At 43.2% G+C, this 22,967-nt stretch overlaps 1 protein-coding gene across 2 annotated transcripts in view; it reads left to right on the top strand.

Moving 5' to 3' along the window:
- The window catches only part of ZBTB7A (zinc finger and BTB domain containing 7A), a 76,489-nt gene that overhangs the window by 4,324 nt on the left and 49,198 nt on the right, over positions 1-22,967 (top strand). For both annotated transcript variants that reach the window (XM_073651226.1, XM_073651308.1), the window contains exon 2: positions 12,844-13,970. In XM_073651226.1, the coding sequence (XP_073507327.1) occupies positions 12,856-13,970 (1,115 nt within the window). In that variant the 5' untranslated portion in view covers positions 12,844-12,855. The remainder of the gene's footprint in view (positions 1-12,843; positions 13,971-22,967) is intronic.

The following is a 22,967-nucleotide window of genomic DNA, read 5'->3' as shown; positions in this document are numbered from 1 at the left end:
AACAATTGCCTTTGTCATGTTCCCCTGAGTTTTTATTACTATCAAAAACAACATTGACATGAACGTTTTGTTCCCAATCATTGCCTTGTCCTGTCTTTTATACAGACATACAAATCACTGTTGGCATTGTTATCCCTTTGGGTAAAGAGGACGCTTTCTGCTGACGGTTTATTCCCCTGTCCGTCATTGACATCACTATCACCGGAACAATTTTTGGGGCAAAAATCCTCCCAGATGATTGACCAGCACTGATCACTGCTTCATTGACAATAAGCATTAATGCCAGTCTATCAGCTAGTGTGAAAGGACCCTAAGGGCACATTTACACTCTCACGATTCCAGTCCTTGTGTTGACTCACATCAGATTCATTTGTCTACGTTGTGGTAGACATGTGAATTATATTTAGTTAAATGTCTGGCTAGCTAGTGTAAATGAGGATAATTGGAAACCTGATTAAAGCTAATTACTACAAATGATTGTATTATTTATTTAAAAGGAATTTGTCACCAGATTATTGCTATGTAATCTGAAAGCAGCATGACATACGGACATAGACCCTGACTCCAGTGATGTAACACTTACTGGTCTACATGCTGTCATTTTGATAAATCTCTGTTTTATCTGCCTCAAATCTAGTTCTTTGAATGCTGAATGCTGAACGCTGTGTAACTCCGCCCCCATCACTGATTGGCAACTTTCTGTGTACAATGTACATTAATAGAAAACTACTACTCAGTGGTGAGGTATGGGTTACATAAAACAGAAGGACTATATGGCACAAGACAACTAGTGATAATCTCCTGATACTACTAATAAAACACTGATTGTATTGAAACAACAACACACAGCCAAGTAAGTGACACATCCCTGGAATCAGGCTCTTTACCCTTAAATCATGGTGCTCGCAGAGTCCCGTTAAAAGCTACAGTGGCATGTAAAGGTTTGGGCAACTCTGGTCAAAATTACTGTTATTGTGAACAGGCAAATTGAAGATTAAATGATCTGTAACAGGCCTAAAGGTAAAGATGACACATTTCCTTTACATTTTAAGAAAAAATATATTTTTATCCTTTACATTTTAAACATTACAAAAAGGAAAATGGGTCAATACAAAAGTTTTGGCACCCTGCATGGTTAGTACTTGGTAGCACCCCCTTTTGAAAGTATCACAGTTTGTAAATGTTTTTTGTAGCCAGAAAAGAGTCTTTCAGTTCTTGTTTGTTTCATCCATTCTTCCGTGGAAAATTCTTCCAGTTCTGTGAGATTCCTGGGTCATCTTGCATGCACTGCTCTTTTGAGGTCTAGCCGCAGATTTTCAATGATGTTCAGATCAGCGGACTGTGAGAGCCATTGTAAAACCTTCAGCTTGCGCCTTTTGAGGTAGTCTATTGTATATTTTGATATGTGTTTAGGATCATTATCCATTTGTAGGAGCCATGCTCTTTTCAGCTTCAGCCTTTTTAAAGATGATGTTACATTTGCATCAAGACTTTGTTGAAATTTCATTGAATTCCTTCTTTCCTCTAGCCGTGAAATGTTCCTCGTGCCATTGGCTGCAACACAACCTCAAAGCATGATTGATCCACCCCTGTGCTTAATGGTTGGCAAGATGTTCTTTTCCTGAAATTCTGAGCCCTTTTTTCTTCACACATACAGTACAGACCAAAAGTTTGGACACACTTCATTTAAAGATTTTTCTGTATTTTCATGACTATGAAAATTGTACATTCACACTGAAGACATCAAAACTATGAATTAACACATGTGGAATTATATACTTAACAAAAAAGTGTGAAACAACTGAAAATATGTCTTATATTCTAGGTTCTTCAAAGTAGCCACCTTTTGCTTTGATGACTGCTTTGCACACTCTTGGCATTCTCTTGATGAGCTTCAAGAGGTAGTCACCGGAAATGGTTTTCACTTCACAGGTGTGCCCTGTCAGGTTTATTAAGTGGGATTTCTTGCCTTATAAATGGGGTTGGGACCATCAGTTGTGTTGTGCAGAAGTCTGGTGGATACACAGCTGATAGTCCTACTGAATAGACTGTTAGCTGCTTTTTTCTTGCCATAATACAAATTCTAAGTAAAGAAAAACGAGTGGCCATCATTACTTTAAGAAATGAAGGTCAGTCAGTGCGAAAAATTGGGCAAACTTTGAATGTGTCCCCAAGTGCAGTTGCAAAAACCATCAAGCGCTACAAAGAAACTGGCTCACATCAGGACCGCCCCAGGAAAGGAAGACCAAGAGTCATTAGACCAGTAGAAATCTGTGCTTTGGTCTGATGAGTCCAAATTTGAGATCTTTGGTTCCAACCACCGTGTCTTTGTGCGACGCAGAAAAGGTGAACGGATGGACTCTACATGCCTGGTTCCCACCGTGAAGCATGGAGGAGGAGGTGTGATGGTGTGGGGGTGCTTTGCTGGTGACACTGTTGGGGATTTATTCAAAATTGAAGGCATACTGAACGAGCATGGCTACAACAGCATCTTGCAGCGGCATGCTATTCCATCCGGTTTGCGTTTAGTTGGACCATTATTTATTTTTCAACAGGACAATGACCCCAAACACACCTCCAGGCTGTGTAAGGGCTATTTGACCAAGAAGGAGAGCGATGGGTTGCTACGCCAGATGACCTGGCCTCCACAGTCACCAGACCTGAACCCAATCGAGATGGTTTGGGGTGAGCTGGACCGCAGAGTGAAGGCAAAAGGGCCAACAAGTGCTAAGCATCTCTGGGAACTCCTTCAAGATTTTTGGAAGACCATTTCCGGTGACTACCTCTTGAAGCTCATCAAGAGAATGCCAAGAGTGTGCAAAGCAGTCATCAAAGAAAAAGGTGGCTACTTTGAAGAACCTAGAATATAAGACTCCCAGAGCCATAGCGTTTTTATTTTTTGGTCAATATGGCCATATGAGGGCTTATTTTTTGCGGGACGAGTTGTAGTTTTAAACACCATTACTAGTTTTACCATATCATGTACTGGAAAACGGGAAAAAATTCCAAGTGCGGTGAAATTGCAAAAAAAGTGCAATACCACAGATTTTTTTTAAAATTTTTTTTACCACGTTCACTGAATGCTAAAACTGACCTGCCATTATTATTCTACAGGTCATTACGAGTTCTTAGACACCAAACATGTATAGGTTCTTTTTTATTTAAGCGGTGAAAAAAAAATCTAAAGTTCGCAAAAAATTTTTTTTAAACAATGGAGCCATTTTCCGAGACCCATAGTGTCTCCATTTTTCGGGAGTTGGGGCCTGGTGAGGGCTTATTTTTTGCGCACCGAGTTGATGTTTTTATTAATACCATTTTTGGGTAGATCCGATGTTTTGATCGCCCGTCATTGCATTTTACTGCAATGTTGCGGCGACCAAAAAAAAACGTAATTCTGGCGTTTAGAATTTTTTTCTCATTACGCTGTTTACCAATCAGATTAATTCTTTTTTTATATTGATAGATCGGGCGATTCTGAACGCGGCGACACCAAATATGTGTATGTAGGGTTTATTTTTTATTATTTTATTTTGAATGGGGCAAAAGGGGGGTGATTTAAACTTTTATATTTTTTTATATTTTTAAAAACATTTTTTTTTTTGCTTGCTTCTATAGTCTCCATAGCAACTGTCTGATCACCTCTGCTACATACAGGGGACCAGTAGGTCCCCTGTATGCAGCAGAAATTCTCCTGTACTATGAGCGCCGACCACTAGGTGGCGCTCATAGTAATCTTTACATGACAACCACTGGGGTCTGCTGCAGACCCAGGGTTGTCATGACCACGCATCGGTGACCCGCGATCACGTGACGGGGTCACCAATGGGTGGGGCTAAGGCCGCTCTTCCTGCGCGGCGATGTTAAATGCCGCTGTCAGAGATTGACAGCGGCATTTAACATGTTAACAGCCGTGGGTGGATCGCGATTCCACCCGCGGCTGTTGCGGGCACATGTCAGCTGTAATAATCAGCTGACATGTGCCCGGTTCAGTGCGGGCTCAGCGCCGGAGCCCTCACTGAACTGGGGGTGATGGCCTGGGGCGTACTAATACGTCCTGGGCCGGTAAGGGGTTAAATGAGAAGGTGTGTCCAATCTTTTGGTCTGTGCTGTACCTTTTTTATCATTGTGGCTAAAGAGTTATATTTTAACCTCACCGGTCCACAGGACTTGTTTCCAAAATGCATCAGGCTTGTTTAGATGTTCTTTTACATTCTTCTAAGGCTATGTGCCCACGTTGCGGAAATGAATCGGAAAGAATCCTGCTCCAGCCGGAGAGGTGGATTTCTGGATATGTATTCATACATATGTATTCAGACATAGCAGGGGTCTCGGCCAGCGACAAGGGGTAGATTCGCCCGCGAGGAGGTGAAGCACCAGGTATTAGGTCGATGGGGCAATCATACGGCCTATGAGGTGGTAATGTCTCTGCCTCCTTTTTAACAAAGACGTCCACATATGACCAGTATGGTGTCGGCAGGCCAGGTAGGTTAGCTGGAGTAGACGGAGGTTGAGCAGGACGAACCGGAATTAGACAGGACTTATGACATTCCTGACCCCAACAGAGCACCTCACTCGAGCTCCAATTCAGGACTCATGTCTCTGTAACCAAGGCAGGCCAAGCAAGAGGGGATGAGAGAGACCGGACAGCACGTAAAAGGAGATCTTCTCCGAATGTAGCATTCCCACCTGAAGAGTTACAGGCTCAGTGACAAACAAGGTGGTCTCAGAGAGAAGCTTACCATCCACAGAGGAAACCGCTAAAGGATCAGCCAGACGTATGGTAGGAATCTGATAACGCTCCACAACGGCCTGTTGAATGAGATTCCCAGCGGCTCCGGAATCCAGATAGGCAGTCTCGAAGAAGCGGGTCTCATCACTGGTAACAGAAACGTACAAGTCAAGGGCGGAGAGGAAGAACTTTTGCCTAGGGCGACCTCTCCGAGCGGTCCTAGACACTGGAGTTTCCCGGTCTCACCGGACAGGAGCGGATTTGATGCTCTATACTGCCACAGTAGAAGCAACTCCAACCGGCAGCGCGGATCTCCTGATGAGACTTGCCCATGTTAATTTGGTCTATTTGCATAGACTCTGGAGAAGACACCGGAGGGGATGCTGGTTGCTTGACTGGCCTTTGGAAGGTTGGTGCGAGGCGCAGGGACCTTCTGTAACGGGTCGCCTCCTTTGAACGCTCCTGAAAACGGATGTCGATCCATGTAGCTAATGACACCAGGTCGTCCAGAGAGGTAGGTATGTCACGACCGGCTAGCTCATCCTTGATCCGTCTGGAAAGGCCCTCCCAAAATGTGGACACCAGAGCCTCATTGTTCCAGGTAAGTTCAGGGGCGAGGGTGCGGAAACGCACGGCATACTGTCCCACAGAGAGACTCCCTTGGCGGAATCGGAGAAGAGAGAGGGCAGTCAAAGATTTTCATCCGGGCTCATCGAACACCTTCTGGAAAGCCGTGAGGAAGGCCTGGAGGTCGGACACCAGAGGATCCACTCTATCCCACAGAGGGTTAAGCCAGATCAACGCCTCTCCAGTGAGATGAGACATGATGAATGCCACCTTGGCCCTGTCGGAGGCGAACTGGTGTGCCAGGAGCTCAAAGTGCAGCGTGCACTGATTAATGAAGCCCCGACATAGGGCAGGGTCACCACCGAAACGTGGAGAAGCAGAAAGCCGGGGTCCTAAGCCGGATGCCACAGCGCCACCGGGTTGAGGTGCTGCTTGGTTAGAGGCAGACACAGTCGGGGTGGACAGCGCGTCCAAGTGAGAGTTGACTGTCCATAGATAGGACAGGATAGTATCCTGTTGGGATCTCTGGCGAGAGACCTCTTGGTACAGATCTGAGAGTGAAGGAGCCTGGGAGCCACCGGATTCATGGCCTGTGCAAATTGTTACGGATCTGGGTGGTGGAACCTCTGTGCTGTAATGCAAGGAGGGACCAGAGGGGCGGAACTAAGTGCCTACCCGGACCACTGGTCACACGGCAGCTTAGTCAACTCCGTGAACCATGGAGAGACCGGGAAGGTGAACCAGGTGCCACTCTGGGACCGACCTCATGTGAGAGCAGGCGACTCCCACGGGACTGATGGTCGAGGCCGAGAGGCACAGCAGATGAGCACGGCTGGTAGACAGGCTGGTGATGCGCGTAGGCAAGCGGGCACGGCAGGTAGATAGGCAGATGGGCACGGCTGATAGGCAGGCTGGCGGGTACTGGAACCTGAGGGCTGAGGAGAGTGTTAGCACACAAACAACAACCTTGCACAGGCACCTCCATTTTGGAGGAGGTGCCTTATATAGGAGCAGTCCTCCGGCCATTGGCTGGGGACTCTTTAGGACGCTAAAGCCGCTCTGACAAAACGCTAGCGGCAGGGCATGCCACGACCTAGAGAGCTAGTTCATGCCACATGTCCAGCTTGGATACCCAATAATTATAAGGCGCAGAGGAATCATGGAGGACGTTGGTACGGTCAGCAAGGTACTCCCTCAGCATCTTCCGAAACTCTTCCCTCCTTGGGAGAGTACCCCGCGCCTCAGGGCCTGTGCGACGGGAGGGTCTCAGAAAACTGTCCCAGAACTTTGACAATGTGCCCCTGCCCCTGCTGGATTGCATTTGTGGCTCTCTCGCCTGTACTCCTTGGTTGTCCAACGAACTGTGACCTCTGCCTCCAGCGTTTTCAGAAGGGAATATTTTAAATAATTCCGCAACAAGGGCCTTCTCATACGGCACCATTTTATTAAACCTGTCCTGCGTGGGAATAAGAGACATAAAGTTCTCCATGTAGCGTGGGTCTAGAAGTGTCACCAACCAGTAATGACTGTCACCCAAAATTTGGACAACGCGAGGGTCACGGGAAAGGCAGTGTAACATAAACTCAGCCATGTGTGCCCGACTGCTAACAGGCAAGACTTCCGTGTCCTCACCAAGAGGACGAGTGACCATGCTCTCCTCCTCATCCTCCTCCTCCTCTCTGTCCTGAGGCCATCCATGCTGAGCAAACGTTATGACAGTTGTGCAGGTAGTACCGTCTATAGCGCAGGAAACTAGCTCCTGTTCCTCCTCCTCTTCTTCATTGTCACCCAATCCACGTTGGGATGAGAGGAGGCTGGCCTGTGTGGAATCACCCTGTATGGTTCCTTGCTCCATCTCATCGTGCTCCGCCTGTAATGCATCCTCTTTAATTGTTAGCAGAGAGTGTTTCAGAAGACAGAGAAGCGGGTAGGTGATGCTAATTATGACGTCATCGCCGCTCACCATCTTGGTGGAATCTTCAAAGTTTTGGAAGATGGTACAGATGTCTGACATCAATGTCCACTCCTGAGGTCTTATGTGTGGAGTCTGACCTGAATTCCGACGGCCTTGTTGATGCTGGTAGTCAACAACTGCCCTCTTCTGCTCACAAATCCTTCCAAATGCAATGTAGAGTTCCAACGTGTGGGGACATCGCACACCAGTCGGTGAGCTGGAAGCTGCAAATACTGCTGAAGCACAGCAAAGGCGGCGGAAGCTGTAGCCAGGCATGGTACATGTGTGAGCTCGCCTCAGAGCCACCACTAGGTTCCGGCCATTGTCACACATGACCATGCCTGGCTGTAGGGTCAGCGGTTTCAGCCACAGATCTGCCTGCTCTTTCAGAGCTGTCCACAACTCTTCAGCATTGCTCGGTTTGGCACCTAAGCATATTAGCTTCAGCACAGCCTGTTGCCTTTTGGCCGAGGCAGTGCTTCCAGCTTCTGACTGATGTGGTCATTTCAGAGATGGAAGAGGAGGAGGTGCAAGACCTGTAGAATGTGGGGGCAACCCAGATTGACCCAGGGTCCGCAATCCTCGGCGTCAGGAGGACATGTTCTGTCCCAAGGTCCGACTAGGTCCCGGCTTCCACTATATTAACCCAGTGTGCCGAGGGACTGCCGCCGCCATCAGGTTGCGGAAGCTTCCGTCTCCACAAGCCTAAAAGGCAACATTTTGAGCGCAAGCAGTTGCGAAACATATGAATTTAGTAGTGTGGCCTGTGGGGCGTTGGCTGCATATTTGCGCTTGCGTTACAAGGACTGGGATAGGGACAGCTGAACACTGCGCTGGGACGTGGACTTGCTTGCTGATGGTTCTAGTTGAGAATGTGCAACGACACGTGCAGGGCAGGAGGAATCTTCGCATGCGCCATGGACAGGGCATTGGCGTGCTCACACAACAGCGGAAGAAGCAGTGGTGTCACCCTTAGACACTGTTTCTGGACCCCAGGGTTCGGCCCACTTAGTCGGATGCTTTGCTGTCATGTGCCTGATCATGCTGGTGGTGGTCAGGCTGCTAGTTTTGCTACCACTGCTCATGCTGGCCTGGCAGGTGGTGCAGATGGCCTTTTTGGAGTTATCGGCAGTCTTTAAAAACAACCAGACTCGGGAAGACCTAACAGTTGTACTGGCAACTTCCGTTGTGTTGACGTTACGGGGAACGCTTTCCCGCCTTGTGTCTGCGGCCACCACACTGCTTCTTCCTGCCTGTTCTGGTGCTACGCCTCCCTCCCCCTCTGTGCTGCTGTCCTCGCTCTGCATGTCCCCCTGCCAGGTTGGGTCAGTTACTATATCATCCACCACCTCGTCTTCCACTTCCGCACCCTGGTCCTCCTCCTGACTTTCTGGCTATTGTGTCTCATCATCATCCACCATTTGCTATCGTAATTACACTTTCCCACCGTTGCCTTCGTGTGTCTGTGGCTGCTCAAATATTTTGGGCATCGCTACACGCGCCATTCTCCTCTTCACTCGCTTGAAGCTGGCCGGGCGAGAGGCCCGAATTTACAAATGGAAAAGTGAACAGCTCTTCAGAGTGTCCAAGTGTGGGATCGGTTGTCTCCGGGCACTCTGCATGGTGGGAGGAAGGGGGATCAGGGTGAGGAATATGCTACTGAGATTTGACCGTGTGGAAGACAGGGTGGTGGTGGTGGTGGCAAAGTGACTGGAAGCATTATCTGCTATCCAACCAACAACCTTTTGACACTGCTCTGGGTTAAATAGTGGTGCTCTGCAGTCCCCTAGTAATTGGGACAAGAAGGTCGAGCGACAAGATGTGGGTGTTTGTTGTGGCACAATTTCAGTTTGGCCATGTGCTCGGCCTCTGCATGCACCGTCAACATCATGTCCACTTCCCCGTCTCTGTCAACGCACCTTGCCCATTTTAAATGGAGGACAATATTTTCCACGTTCACTAGAAATGGCTGATTTTGGAATGCTGTTATATGTGATACGTCTGACAGAGAACCACGGTTTTAAATAGCAGGCCTGTAGTTTACTAATACTATTCTTCATAGAGACCTAGTGTGAATAGCTTGACTGACACACTGCAACAAAATGGAAAAGGAGGCCAATATTTTCCACGTTCAGTTCAAATTTCTGGATTTTTATCGCTGTAATATGGAAAAGATCAGTCTGTATTCTGCAGTGTTAACAAGCAAATGGAGCAGAAAAATTGTGTACTCCGGATTGCTTTTTAAGCAAATAACCAGGATTAAGATAAAAAAAAATTGCCCTGGTACCTGGGGCTATGTCTACAAATATCTGTAAGAACAGCAGCAGCAGACAGAACGTGCTATGGACCCTCTTGCACTATATGCACTGCAGTCTGTTACATACACTGCCTGCCTAAATCCTGCTATCACCACTGAATATACGCAGCTGGATTAGTCCTCAAAAGGACTGTTAGTTCAGATGGATATATACAACCCCAGGCAAAAATTATGGAATCACCGGGCTCGGAGGATGTTCTTTCAGTTGTTGGAAAAAAAGCAGATCACAGACATGGCACAAAACTAAAGTCATTTCAAATGGCAACTTTAGGGCTTTAAGAAACACTAAAATAAATCAAGATTAAAAATGTTGTACTCAGTAAGGGTAATTTTTTCAGACCAAGCAGAGGGAAAAAATTATGGAATCACTCAATTCTGAGGAAAAAATTATGGAATCACCCTGTAAATTTTAATTTCCAAAACTAACACCTGCATCAAATTTGATCTGCTCGTTAGTCTGCATCTAAAAAGGAGTGATCACACCTTGGAGAGCTGTTGCACCAAGTGGACTGACATGAATCATGGCTACAACACGAGAGATGTCAATTGAAACAAAGGAGAGGATTATCAAACTCTTAAAAGAAGGTAAATCATCACGCAATGTTGCAAAAGATGTTGGATGTTCACAGTCAGCTGTGTCTAAAATCTGGACCAAATACAAACAACATGGAAAGGTTGTTAAAGGCAAACATACTGGTAGACCAAAGAAGACATCAAAGCGTCAAGACCGGAAACTTAAAGCAATATGTCTCCAAAACAGGAAATGCACAACAAAACAAATGAGGAACGAATGGGAGGAAACTGGAGTCAATGTCTGTTACCGAACTGTAAGAAACCGCCTAAAGGAAATGGGATTTACATACAGAAAACCTAAACATAAGCCATCATTAATACCTAAACAGAAAAAAACAAGGTTACAATGGGCTAAGGAAAAGCAATCGTGGACTGTGGATGACTGGATGAAAGTCATATTCAGTGATGAATCGCGAATCTGCATTGGACAAGGTGATGATGCTGGAACTTTTGTTTGGTGCCGTTCTAATGAGATTTATAAAGATGACTGCATGAAAAGAACATGCAAATTTCGACAGTCATTGATATGGGGCTGCATGTCAGTTAAAGGCACTGGGGAGATGGCTGTCATTACATCTTCAATAAATGCCCAAGTTTACATTGATATTTTGGACAGTTTTCTTATCCCAAGAATTGAAAGGATGTTTGGGGATGATGACATCATTTTTCAAGATGATAATGCATCGTGCCATAGAGCAAAAACTGTGACCTTATATGTCTTCTTTCAAGGAATGTTTTCAATGTCATGGCCTGCAATTAGTCCAGATCTCAATCCAATTGAAAATCTTTGGTGGAAGTTGAAGAAAATGGTTCAAGACAAGGCTCCAACCTGCAAAGCTGATCTGGCAACAGCAATCAGAGAAATTTGGAGCCAGATTGATGAAGAGTACTGTTTTGTCACTCATTAAGTCCATGCCTCAGAGACTACAAGCTGTTATTAAAGCCAGAGGTGGTGCAACAAAATATAAGTGATGTATTGGAGTGTTCTTTTGTGTGTTTGTTTTTCATGATTCCATCATTTTTTCCTCAGAATTGAGTGATTCCATAATTTTTTCCCTCTGCTTGGTCTGAAAAAAGTTACCCTTACTGAGTACCACATTTTTAATCTTGATTTCTTTTAGTGTTTCTTAAAGCCCTAAAGTTGCCATTTGAAATGACTTTAGTTTTGCTCCATGTCTGTAATCTGCTTTTTTTCAACAACATTTAACAACTGAATGAACATCCTCCGAGCCCGATGATTCCATAATTTTTGCCAGGGGTTGTATATGTTGTGGAATATCTATACTAACTATAAAGAAGCAAATCTCTCCCTGACTCAGTAGCACCTCTCCCTACTCTGCCTGTTTCCGGGGTAGACTGTGACGAGCATAGCGGCGCCAGGTCTTATATAGACTTGATGACTCTGTGCGGCCAGCCAATCACTGTAATGCCCACAACCAACATGGCTACGGCATTACAGTGCGTGGCAAGCAATCCGTGCATGTTCATTGGCTCTCTAAAGAGCGCCAAACATACATGGCGGGGACCCGAGCTCCCACCCGAGCAACCCTGAAATCCGCACCAAACTTGTCGAGCACCGTGATGCTCGGGCAAGTACTGAGCAGTGGCGAGCACGTTCGCTCCTCACTACTCTAGCAATCCTATGAGCAACTCTCACTGACATTTTGCTTCATCTTCCAGACCTTATCTTGACCTCCACTGTTCCTGTTATCTGCCATTTCTTAATTACATTTTGAGCTGAGGAAAGGCCAATTTGCAAACACTTTGCTATCTTCTTATACCCTTCTCCTGCTTTGTGGGCCTCCACCATTTTCATTTTCAGAGTGCTAGGCAACTGCTTAGAAGACCCCATGGCTGCTGTTTTTCGACACAAGGTTAGCGGAGGCTGAGTTTTTATAAAGCTGGGAAATTTGCATCACCTGGCCTTTCCTAATGATGATAGTGAACAAGCCATAACTCTAACAGGCTAATTAAGGTCTGAAACCTTGGTCAAAGCTATTTGAGCACACAAATCTCCAAGTGTGCCCGAACTTTTGCATCGGCCCATTTTCCCTTTTTGTAATTTATAAAATGGAAAAAAAATGTCAATATATATAATTTTTTCGTTGACCAAAAATATAAAGGAAATGTGTCATCTTTAACTTTTGGCATTTTAGAGATCATTTTATCTTTAGCTTGCTTAATTGTTCACAATAACAGGAATTTTGACCAGGGGTGCCCAAACATACATGCCATTCTATGGACACCTTCATTACCAACTTTTTATATTATATCCTTATTTAAGTTTTGCACAGGAAAATATATAATTTTATAAAGGCAGTGAATGCTTTAATATAAAGTAGTAATAATAATAAAGTAACAAACATTACATATCAGTTTAAGCTCCTGCTTCAGCACCACCAATCTGTTGCACTTTCACTGTCACTGTTTTCTTATCTGCAGCTGATAATGTGCTATTTACTCACATGGCTACAGTGATCAAGTCACTGATTGGCTGCAACAGTCATGAGGGTATCACATGGTCAGCTGCAGGAAAGTAAACAGACACCTGCAGGGGACCACTAGAGCAGAAGGAGATCCAACTGGTGAGTATTTTTATTTTTTTTATTATTCTCTAAAAACTCTGTTTTTACTTATTAGTTAAATATATGTTTTTTTTTCATATCTTTAACAAAGTATATTTTCCTTTTTCATTAATTACAGGGTTGAAAAAGTATGGCATCTTCTGTTGTTGATGGCCCAATTGGAATTCCCTTCCCAGACCATGGTAGTGATGTTCTTTGTGCCCTCAATGGGCAGCGTCAACGAGGGGAATTATGTGATGTACTTCTTCTTTGCCAAGGCCGAGATTTCCCTGCACATCGCTCAGTCCTTGCAGCCTGCAGCCTGTACTTTCGTCAGCTATTTACCTCAGGTCCAGCCGCTGAAAGACTAACAGTTTATCAGCTGGACTTTGTAACTGCTGAATCCCTCTCTGCTCTTCTTGACTTTGCTTATACTGCTACCTTAACATTGAGTGCAGGGAATGTGGGTGAGATACTGGATGCCTCACGATTGCTGGACATTGGCACAGTTCGGAATGTGTGTGCTGACCTCTTAAATGGCCCTTTTTTAGAACAGAAAGAATCTGCACATTCAGGTGACCCACAAAACTTAGCACGAGCACAAGAATATCTGGAGTATTTTCAGAGCAAGGGGCAGGATGGAAGTCCTTGGAGCAGCACTTGTCCATTTGGACAAGAAACAGAGCCATCATCTAAAATGAAAGAGGGATATCACCAATCATTACAAAAGAATGGATCAGAAGGGCAGCTTTTGGATGAATGGCATGAAAAGGATGAGGACCAAATGTATGTCCCTTCCCAGAATGGACATTATAGGCTAATGTCTGAGGATAACAATCGTGATGAGGGACCTGAACCTCCGGATACAGAAGGCTTACCACTTCTTACTGGTCTGGTTGAGGGGCCATGTTTAGATGAAATGGACAGCCTAACAGCAAGTGCCCTGTTGCAGCACATGATGAGTACATCTCAGAGGGAGGGTATAGGCCCAGATGATGAGAGTGAAGATGGAATTATGGATTATTACTTGAAATACTTCCGTAGTGGTCCTCATGAGGAAGACGAGGAAGAGGACGGTGAAGAAGGGACAGGTGGCTATCCAAGTTGGAGTCATAAAGTGGAGAAGAAAATGAGGGCTAAAGCCTTTCAAAAATGTCCCATTTGTGAGAAAGTTATTCAGGGAGCAGGAAAGCTGCCTCGGCACATACGCACTCACACTGGAGAGAAACCATACGAGTGCATTATCTGCAAAGTCCGATTCACAAGGTAATGATGGCATACACTTAACTTGAAACAATAAGATTTTTTTCGTGATTCCTTGGTAACGTAATCTTTTTATTACATTAGGTTTCTTGATGTAAATGAATAACTTTATTTGGTTTCATAAAACATTACACGAAAGTGACTGTAAAATAATGAATAGCTTACATGAGCTGTATGACAGACAATACATAGTGGTAGGATGCAAGTTTTATAGAAATGTGTTGGTTCAGCTGGTGTTAGGAATGAAGCAACATTTACAGATTCCACAACAATCTGTGAAAAAGAGCTTTTTATTTCAAGGAAGGGGTTGTCCAATACATAACTTGTCCTTTGTAAATATCTATTTATGAACCCTAACCAGTTTTGTAATTTGCTTTATTTGAAAATGTCTTATACAGTTAATCCATACATCTGTTTTATTACTTCCCGTGACATTCCATACAAGTCTCTCAGCATTCATTGGGGATTCTCAAAGGGAATCTCATCAGTAGGATGGCTCTGCAGTCTCTTCCCCACAGCTTCTATCACCTCCTTGAAACAGAAGTCATTAGCAGGTACAGCTATGCCTACTTTCTACAGCTTCTTTCTCTTTCACCCCCACCCACTTATGATGTCCCAAAACAATCACGGTAAATGAAGCAGAAAGAAAGGAAAGCAGTGCTGCACCACAGCTTCTGTCATTGCTCTGAAACGGATTGTCATCATGGGGTGGCACTTCGCCTGCTTCTATCACCAATGCCACCTAATGATGTCCTATTTCAAGGCGGGTGATAGAAGCTTCAGGGAAGAGACTGCAGAGCCGTCCGCCTGATGATATCGCATTTGAGAATGCTGAGACTCGAATGGAACATCACAGGGAATGAAGTAATAATAAAACAGTATAGGGTAACATTTGGCTGTATGGGGAGAACTGTAAGACATTTTCAAATAAAGAAAATTTCAAAAGTAGTTGGTTTAAAAACAGATATTTACAAACGATATGTTATGTCCTTTAACTGACTTTATTGCAAATAAATTGGATTGGAGATTTATTTAAAAAAGTAAAGTGCGTCTTTGGTCACAATTTCATTTTAAATCTGTTCACACATAGGAGGTATTTTAGTGGATAGAATGGTGGCCCTACTTGAAACATACTCAGTTGACACGCAGTACATTATTTTTCCAAATCCAATCCTCACATTGTAGGTGAAAACTGTATAGTTTTTGAAACTTCAGCATGCCCTAGGATGACTTCAATGTGGAAACTGTATGTGAAAACCAGCACAATGTTATGTACACTACCGTTCAAAGGTTTGGGGTCACCCAGACAATTTTGTGTTTTCCATGAAAAATCATACTTTTATTTATCAAATTAGTTGCAAAATGAATAGAAAATATAGTCCAGACATTGACAAGGTTAGAAATAATGATTTTTATTTGAAAGAATAATTTTCTCCTTCAAACTTTGCTTTTGTCAAAGAATGCTCCCTTTGCAGCAATTCCAGCATTGCAGACCTTTGGCATTCTAGCTGTTAATTTGCTGAGGTAATCTTGAGAAATTTCCCCCCATGCTTCCTGAAGCCCCTCCCACAAGTTGGATTGGCTCGATGGGCACTTTTTGCGTACCATACGGTCAAGCTGCTCCCACAATAGCTCAATGGGTTTGAGATCTGGTGACTGCGCTGGCCACTCCATTAGAGATAGAATACCAGCTGCCCGCTTCTTCCCTAAATAGTTCATGCATAATTTGCAGGTGTGCTTTGGGTCATTGTCCTGTTGTAGGATGAAATTAGCTCCAATCAAGCGCTGTCCACACGGTATGGCATGGCGTTGCAAAATGGAGTGATAACCTTCCTTATTCAAAATCACATTTACCTTGTCCAAATCTCCCACTTTACCAGCACCAAAGCAACTCCAGACCGTCACATTACCTCCACCATGCTTGACAGATGGCGTCAGGCACTCTTCCAGCATCTTTTCAGTTGTTCTGCATCTCACAAATGTTCTTCTGTGTGATCCAAACACCTCAAACTTTGATTCGTCTGTCCATAAAACTTTTTTACAATCTTCTTCTGTCCAATGTCTGTGTTCTTTTGCACATATTAATCTTTTCCTTTTATTAGGCTGCGTGCACACGATGCGTTTTTCATGCGTTTCCGCTACGGAATTTCCGCAGCGGAAACGCTTCAAAAACGCATGGTAATCCGCACCCCATGGTCCCCAATGGCATTCCGCAATGTCAATGCACATGCTGCGGATTTTTCCGCAGCGTTTCTGCAGCGCTCATAAATCCGCAGCATGTTAATTAATTTTGCGGAAGCGCAGCGGAAGCGCCGCCATTGACTTGCATTGAGACGCATAATATCCGCGTCTGTACATTTGTACAAGCGGATAATATGCGTCTCAATGTGCGGATGGTACCCAGTTCTGGAGGAGAGGAGACTCTCATCCAGACCTGGGTACCATTGTACCTGTGAAAAAAAGAATAAAATAAAAAATAAAGTTTATATTCACCTGTCCGGTGACTTCTCTCTGCTTGCCGGCAGCGCTTCTCCTTCCAGGACCTGAGATGACGTCGCGGTCATGTGACCGCAGGCTGTCTCGCGATAGCCCGGCAACCCGGAAGAAGCCAGGATGAGCGCTGCAGCACACGCCGGGGCATCGGGGGTGAGTATAGCTTTATTTTTTTATTTTTACGGTCACACTCTATAAATCCATGCCGTTTGCATGGATTTATACAGTGTGACCTAGTTGTCAAGCACTTTCCAAGTGATGCTATCGCCTGGAAAGTGCTTGTCAGTCCGCATGCGGAAACACATGCGTTAACACATGTGGATATGCATGTGAATCCGCATGTATTCTGCAGGAAAAACGCATGCACAATCTGCATGCGTTTTTTCTGCCAGGGAGATGCAGAAATGCTGCAGAAATTTTCTGATTCATTTCTGCATCGTGGGCACATAGCCTTAGCCAGTCTCAAATATGGCTTTTTCTTTGCCACTTTGCCCTGAAGGCCAGCATCCCGGAGTCTCCTCTTCACTGTAGACATGACACTGGCGTTTTGCGTGTACTATTTAATGAAGCTGCCAGTTGAGGAGCTTTGAGGCGTCGATTTCTCAAACACACCGTTGTAGGAAATCTTCAGTTTCTTGGCAATCTCTCGCATGGAATAGCCTTCATTTCTATGAACAAGAATAGACTGTCGAGTCTATAAAAACAAGACTTTTGCAGCTAGAATAGTCATTTACCACATTAACAATGTATAGAGTGTATTTCTGATTCATTTAATGTTAGCTTCATTGAAAAAAAATGTGCTTTTCTTTCAAAAATAATGAAATTTCTAAATGAACTGTAGTGTACAATAAAAAATTGAGTCTTTTACGGTTGATACCTTGTAAAGGCTAACTTAAAAGGTGATAAATTGCAAGCTTTCAAGGGGCTACACAGGTCTCTTCATCAGGCAAAGTTTACCACAATATCCGAAGAGTCACATATTCGGTTGATACCTTTTTATAGCGGACTGACTTTTCATATACTGTGGTGGCCAAAAGTATTGGCACCCCTGCAATTCTGTCAGATAATACTCAGTTTCTTCCTGAAAATGATTGCAATCATAAATTCTTTGGTATTATTTTCTTCATTTAATTTGTCTTCAATGAAAAAACACAAAAATAATTGTCCTAAAGCCAAATTGGATATAATTCCACACCAAACCTAAAAAAGGAGGTGGACAAAAGTATTGGCACTGTTTGAAAAATCATGTGATGCTTCTCTAATTCGTGTAATTAACAGCACCTGTAACTTACCTGTGGCACCTAACAGGTGTTGGCAATAACTAAATCACACTTGCAGCCAGTTAACATGGATTAAAGTTGACTCAAAAGCCCATGGCACTGTGGCTAACCTCCCTAGATATGGACGGAAAATAAAAATTGACGAGAGATTTCAACGCAAGATTGTGCGGATGGTGGATAAAGAACCTCGACTAACATCCAAACAAGTTCAAGCTGCCCTGCAGTCCGAGGGTACAACAGTGTCAACCCGTACTATCCGTCGGCGTCTGAATGAAAAGGGACTGTATGGTAGGATACCCAGGAAGACCCCACTTCTTACCCTGAGACATAAAAAAGCCAGGCTGGAGTTTGCCAAAACTTACCTGAGAAAGCCTAAAACGTTTTGGAAGAATGTTCTCTGGTCAGATGAGACAAAAGTAGAGCTTTTTGGGAAAAAGCATCAACATAGAGTGTACAGGAAAAAAAAGAGGCATTCAAAGAAAAGAACACGGTCCCTACAGTCAAACATGGCAGAGGTTCCCTGATGTTTTGGGGTTGCTTTGCTGCCTCTGGCACTGGACTGCTTGACCGTGTGCATGGCATTATGAAGTCTGAAGACTACCAACAAATTTTGCAGCATAATGTAGGGCCCAGTGTGAGAAAGCTGGGTCTCCCTCAGAGGTCATGGGTCTTCCAGCAGGACAATGACCCAAAACACACTTCCAAAAGCACTATAAAATGGTTTGATAGAAAGCACTGGAGACTTCTAAGGTGGCCAGCAATGAGTCCAGACCCGAATCCCATAGAACACCTGTGGAGAGATCTCAAAATGGCAGTTTGGAGAAGGCACCCTTCAAATATCAGGGACCTGAAGCAGTTTGCCAAAGAAGAATGGTCTACAATTCCAGCAGAGCATTGTAAGAAACTCATTGATGGTTACCGGAAGCGGTTGTTCGCAGTTATTTTGGCTAAATGTTGTGCAACCAAGTATTAGGCTGAGGGTGCCAATACTTTTGTCTGGCCCATTTTTGGAGTTTTGTGTGAAATGATCAATGATTTGATTTTTGCTTCATTCTCTTTTGTGTTTTTTCCTTGCAAGCAAATTAAATGAAGATAATAATACCAAAGAATTTGTGATTGAAATCATTTTCAGGAAGAAACTGAGTATTATCTGACAGAATTGCAGGGGTGCCAATACTTTTGGCCACCACTGTATTATGGTAAACCATGCCCAATGAAGAGGCCTAAATTGTTTGAAAAACTTGCTATTTGTTATCATCTTTTCATTTAGAAAAGTATGAACCACTGAAAACTAAATTTTTATTTTTTCTGTCAAACAAATAATATTATTCTTGTACAATGAAAAAAATTCCACATCACAAGAATGATGTAGTAGCTAAATTCATCCAGCCCCTCAATGGATCTGAGCAAGATAAACATTTGATAGTTCACAAATCGTTAAAGAAGCCCTCCCAGGAAGATTTTTTTTAAATAAATCTGTGTGTATGTAATGTAGTGTGTAGCCTAATATACTCACCTACCGCCGCTTTCTCAAGGATCCAGCACCGTTCCGCTTCTTTGTGACATCACCGCTCTTCAGACTGACCGGGTCATTCTGCGCTCTGCGTGACCCAGAAGAGGCTTTTAAAGCACATACGCATCACCATAAAAAAAAAAAAAAAGTTCCGATATCGAGATGAAAAGTCGGACCAGTGTCATGAGATTTTTCATGCGAGTATACTTTGATTTTTCTCACCTAGCATCCAATTTACATCCGATTGACATGCGAATTCGATCTGATTGCATTGCTATTTTAACATGAGCTTTTACACAGAGAATGCCTCTGTCATTTTCATATAGTTTCCCAAGGAAATATTCTTCAATACATAGATACAACCCCTGGCAAAAATTATGGAATCACCGGGCTCGGAGGATGTTCATTCAGTTGTTTAATGTTGTTGAAAAAAAGCAAATCACAGACATGGCACAAAACTAAAGTCATTTCAAATGGCAACTTTAGGGCTTTAAGAAACACTAAAAGAAATCAAGATTAAAAATGTGGTACTCAGTAAGGGTAATTTTTTTCAGACCAAGCAGAGGGAAAAAATTATGGAATCACTCAATTCTGAGAAAAAAATTATGGAATCATGAAAAACACTCAAAAGAACACTCCAATACATCACTAAACCTCTGGCTTTAATAACAGCTTGCAGTCTTTGAGGCAAACTGTGACAAACAGTACTCTTCATCAATCTGACTCCAACTTTCTCTGATTGCTGTTGCCAGCTCAGCTTTGCAGGTAGGAGCTTTGTCATGGACCATTTTCTTCAACTTCCACCAAAGATTTTCAATTGGATTGAGATCCGGACTATTTGCAGGCCATGACATTGTCCTTATGTGTCTTCTTTCAAGGAATGTTTTCACAGTTTTTGCTCTATGGCAGGATGCATTATCATCTTGAAAAATTATGTCATCATCCCCAAACATCCTTTCAATTGATGGGATAAGAAAACTGTCCAAAATATCAATGTAAACTTGGGCATTTATTGAAGATGTAATGACAGCCATCTCCCCAGTGCCTTTACCTGATATGCAGCCCCATATCATCAATAACTGTGGAAATTTGCATGTTCTCTTTATGCAGTCATCTTTATAAATCTCATTGAAACGGCACCAAACAAAAGTTTCAGCATCATCACCTTGCCCAATGCAGATTCGCGATTCATCACTGAATATGACTTTCATCCATTTATCCACAGTCCACGATTGCTTTTCCTTAGCTCATTGTAACCTTGTTTTTTCTGTTTAGGTGTTAATGATGGCTTATGTTTAGCTTTTCAGTATGTAAATCCCATTTCCTTTAGGCGGTTTCTTACAGTTCAGTCACAGACATTGACTCCAGTTTTCTCCCATTCGTTCCTCATTTGTTTTGTTGTGCATTTCCTGTTTTGGAGACATATTGCTTTAAGTTTCCGGTCTTGACGCTTTAATGTCTTCCTTGGTCTACCAGTATGTTTGCCTTTAACAACCTTTCCATGTTGTATGTATTTGGTCCAGATTTTAGACACATCTGACTGTGAACAACCAACATCCTTTGCAACATTGCGTGATGATTTACCTTCTTTTAAGAGTTTGATAATCCTTGCCTTTGTCTCAATTGACATCTCTCCTGTTGTAGCCATGATTCATGTCAGTCCACTTGGTGCAACAGCTATCCAAGGTGTGATAACTCCTTTTTAGATGCAGACTAACGAGCAGATCTAATTTGATGCAGGTGTTAGTTTTGGAAATGAAAATTTACAGGGTGATTCCATAATTCTTTTCCCTCTGCTTGGTCTGAAAAAAATTACCCTTACTGAGTACCACATTTTTAATCTTGATTTAGAAAATGGGACAGCTGACCGCAGATATTTATAGGCTGGGAAGAGGGTAATACCCATGGGGCTTCCCAGACTATTAATATCAGATCACAGCTGTATACTTAGCCTTTACTGGTTATTAAAATGGGGAACCCCCAAAAAATTATGTAGAGCCACCCTATAATTAATAACCAGCAAAGGCTCGGCAGATAGCTGTGGGCTGATATTAATAGGCTAGTAAGGAGCAGTGGATATTGGCCCCCTCCCAGACTAAAAACATAAGCTCTCAGCCACCCCAGAAAAAGCGCATCCATAAGATGCGCCAATTCTGGGACTTGGCCTCTGCTCTTCCCACTTGCCATGGTGCGGTGGCAAGTGGGGCAATAAGGTTGGGGTTGATATCAGCTTTATATTGGCAGTTGATAAAAAGCCCAGGGGTTATTAATGTAGAGACGTCAAGAAGATGCCCCCATTACTACCCCCATAGTCAAATTGTAAAAAAAAACCCCAGAATAAAGTACTTTATTTGAAATAATAACACAGACTCCTTTATTGACTCTACATTTACCAAAAAGTCTTTATAGCGGAGTGGGAGTCCAAGTGCTAGAATTGGCACATGTTATGGATGTGCCTTTTTTGGGCTGGCTGAGAGCTGATGTTTTTTAGTCTGGGGGGGCCCAATACCCATTGCCCCTTCCTAGCCTATTAATATCAGCCCACAGCTGTCTGACTAGCCTTTGCTGGTTATTAATTATAGGGGGGCCTCAAGCCATTTTTTTGGGGGTCTCCCATTTTAAAACCAGTAAAGGCTAAGTATACAGCTGTTAGCTGATATTAATAGCCTGGGAAGCTCCGTGGTTATTCGGTTTAAGGGTAATGGTACCAAATACTAATGAAATGTATGTAAACTTTTGACTTTTCAGTAAGTAATAAAAATACCTTTAAAACATTCTCTGTATCTCATTATTCTGGCATTTGACAAATATTAAAAATTATGGTAATCCTAATTTACCTAAAACGGGAAAGGTTTATTCTGATTTCATGTGAGATATTGAGAAAAACATGCATTTTTATATAGTGTATGTAAACTTCTGGTTTCAACTGTGTATATACAGTACAGACCAAAAGTTTGGACACACCTTCTCATTTAAAGATTTTTCTGTATTTTCATGACTTTGAAAATTGTACATTCACACTGAAGGCATCAAAACTATGAATTAACACATGTGGAATTATATACTTAACAAAAAAGTGTGAAACAACTGAAAATATGTCTTATATTCTAGATTCTTCAAAGTAGCCACCTTTTGCTTTGATGACTGCTTTGCACACTCTTGGCATTCTCTTGATTAACTTCAAGAGGTAGTCACCGGAAATGGTTTTCACTTCACAAGTGTGCCCTGTCAGTTTTAATAAGTGGGATTTCTTGCCTTATAAATGGGGTTGGGACCATCAGTTGTGTTGAGCAGAAGTCAGGTGAATACACAGCTGATAGTCCTACTGAATAGACTGTTAGCTGCTTTTTTCTTGCCATAATAGAAATTCTAAGTAAAGAAAAACGAGTGGCCATCATTACTTTAAAAAATGAAGGTCAGTCAGTCCGAATAATTGGGCAAACTTTGAATGTGTCCCCAAGTGCAGTTGCAAAAACCATCAAGCGCTACAAAGAAACTAGCTCACATGAGGACTGCCCCAGGAAAGGAAGACCAAGAGTCACCTCTGCTTCTGAGGATAAGTTTATCCGAGTCACCAGCCTCAGAAATCGCAGGTTAACAGCAGCTCAGATTAGAGACCAGATCAATGCCACACAGAGTTATAGTAGCAGACACATCTCTACAACAACTGTTAAGAGGAGACTTTGTGCAGCAGGCCTTCATGGTAAAATAGCT

The sequence above is a fragment of the Phyllobates terribilis genome, unplaced genomic scaffold (assembly GCF_046119375.1).
Source record: "Phyllobates terribilis strain yellow unplaced genomic scaffold, ASM4611937v1 Scaffold_1__5_contigs__length_1240528914, whole genome shotgun sequence".
Classification (NCBI taxonomy): domain Eukaryota; kingdom Metazoa; phylum Chordata; class Amphibia; order Anura; family Dendrobatidae; genus Phyllobates; species Phyllobates terribilis.
The sequence above is the reverse complement of the archived record's forward strand: the minus strand, read 5'-3'. Positions and strand labels throughout refer to the sequence as shown.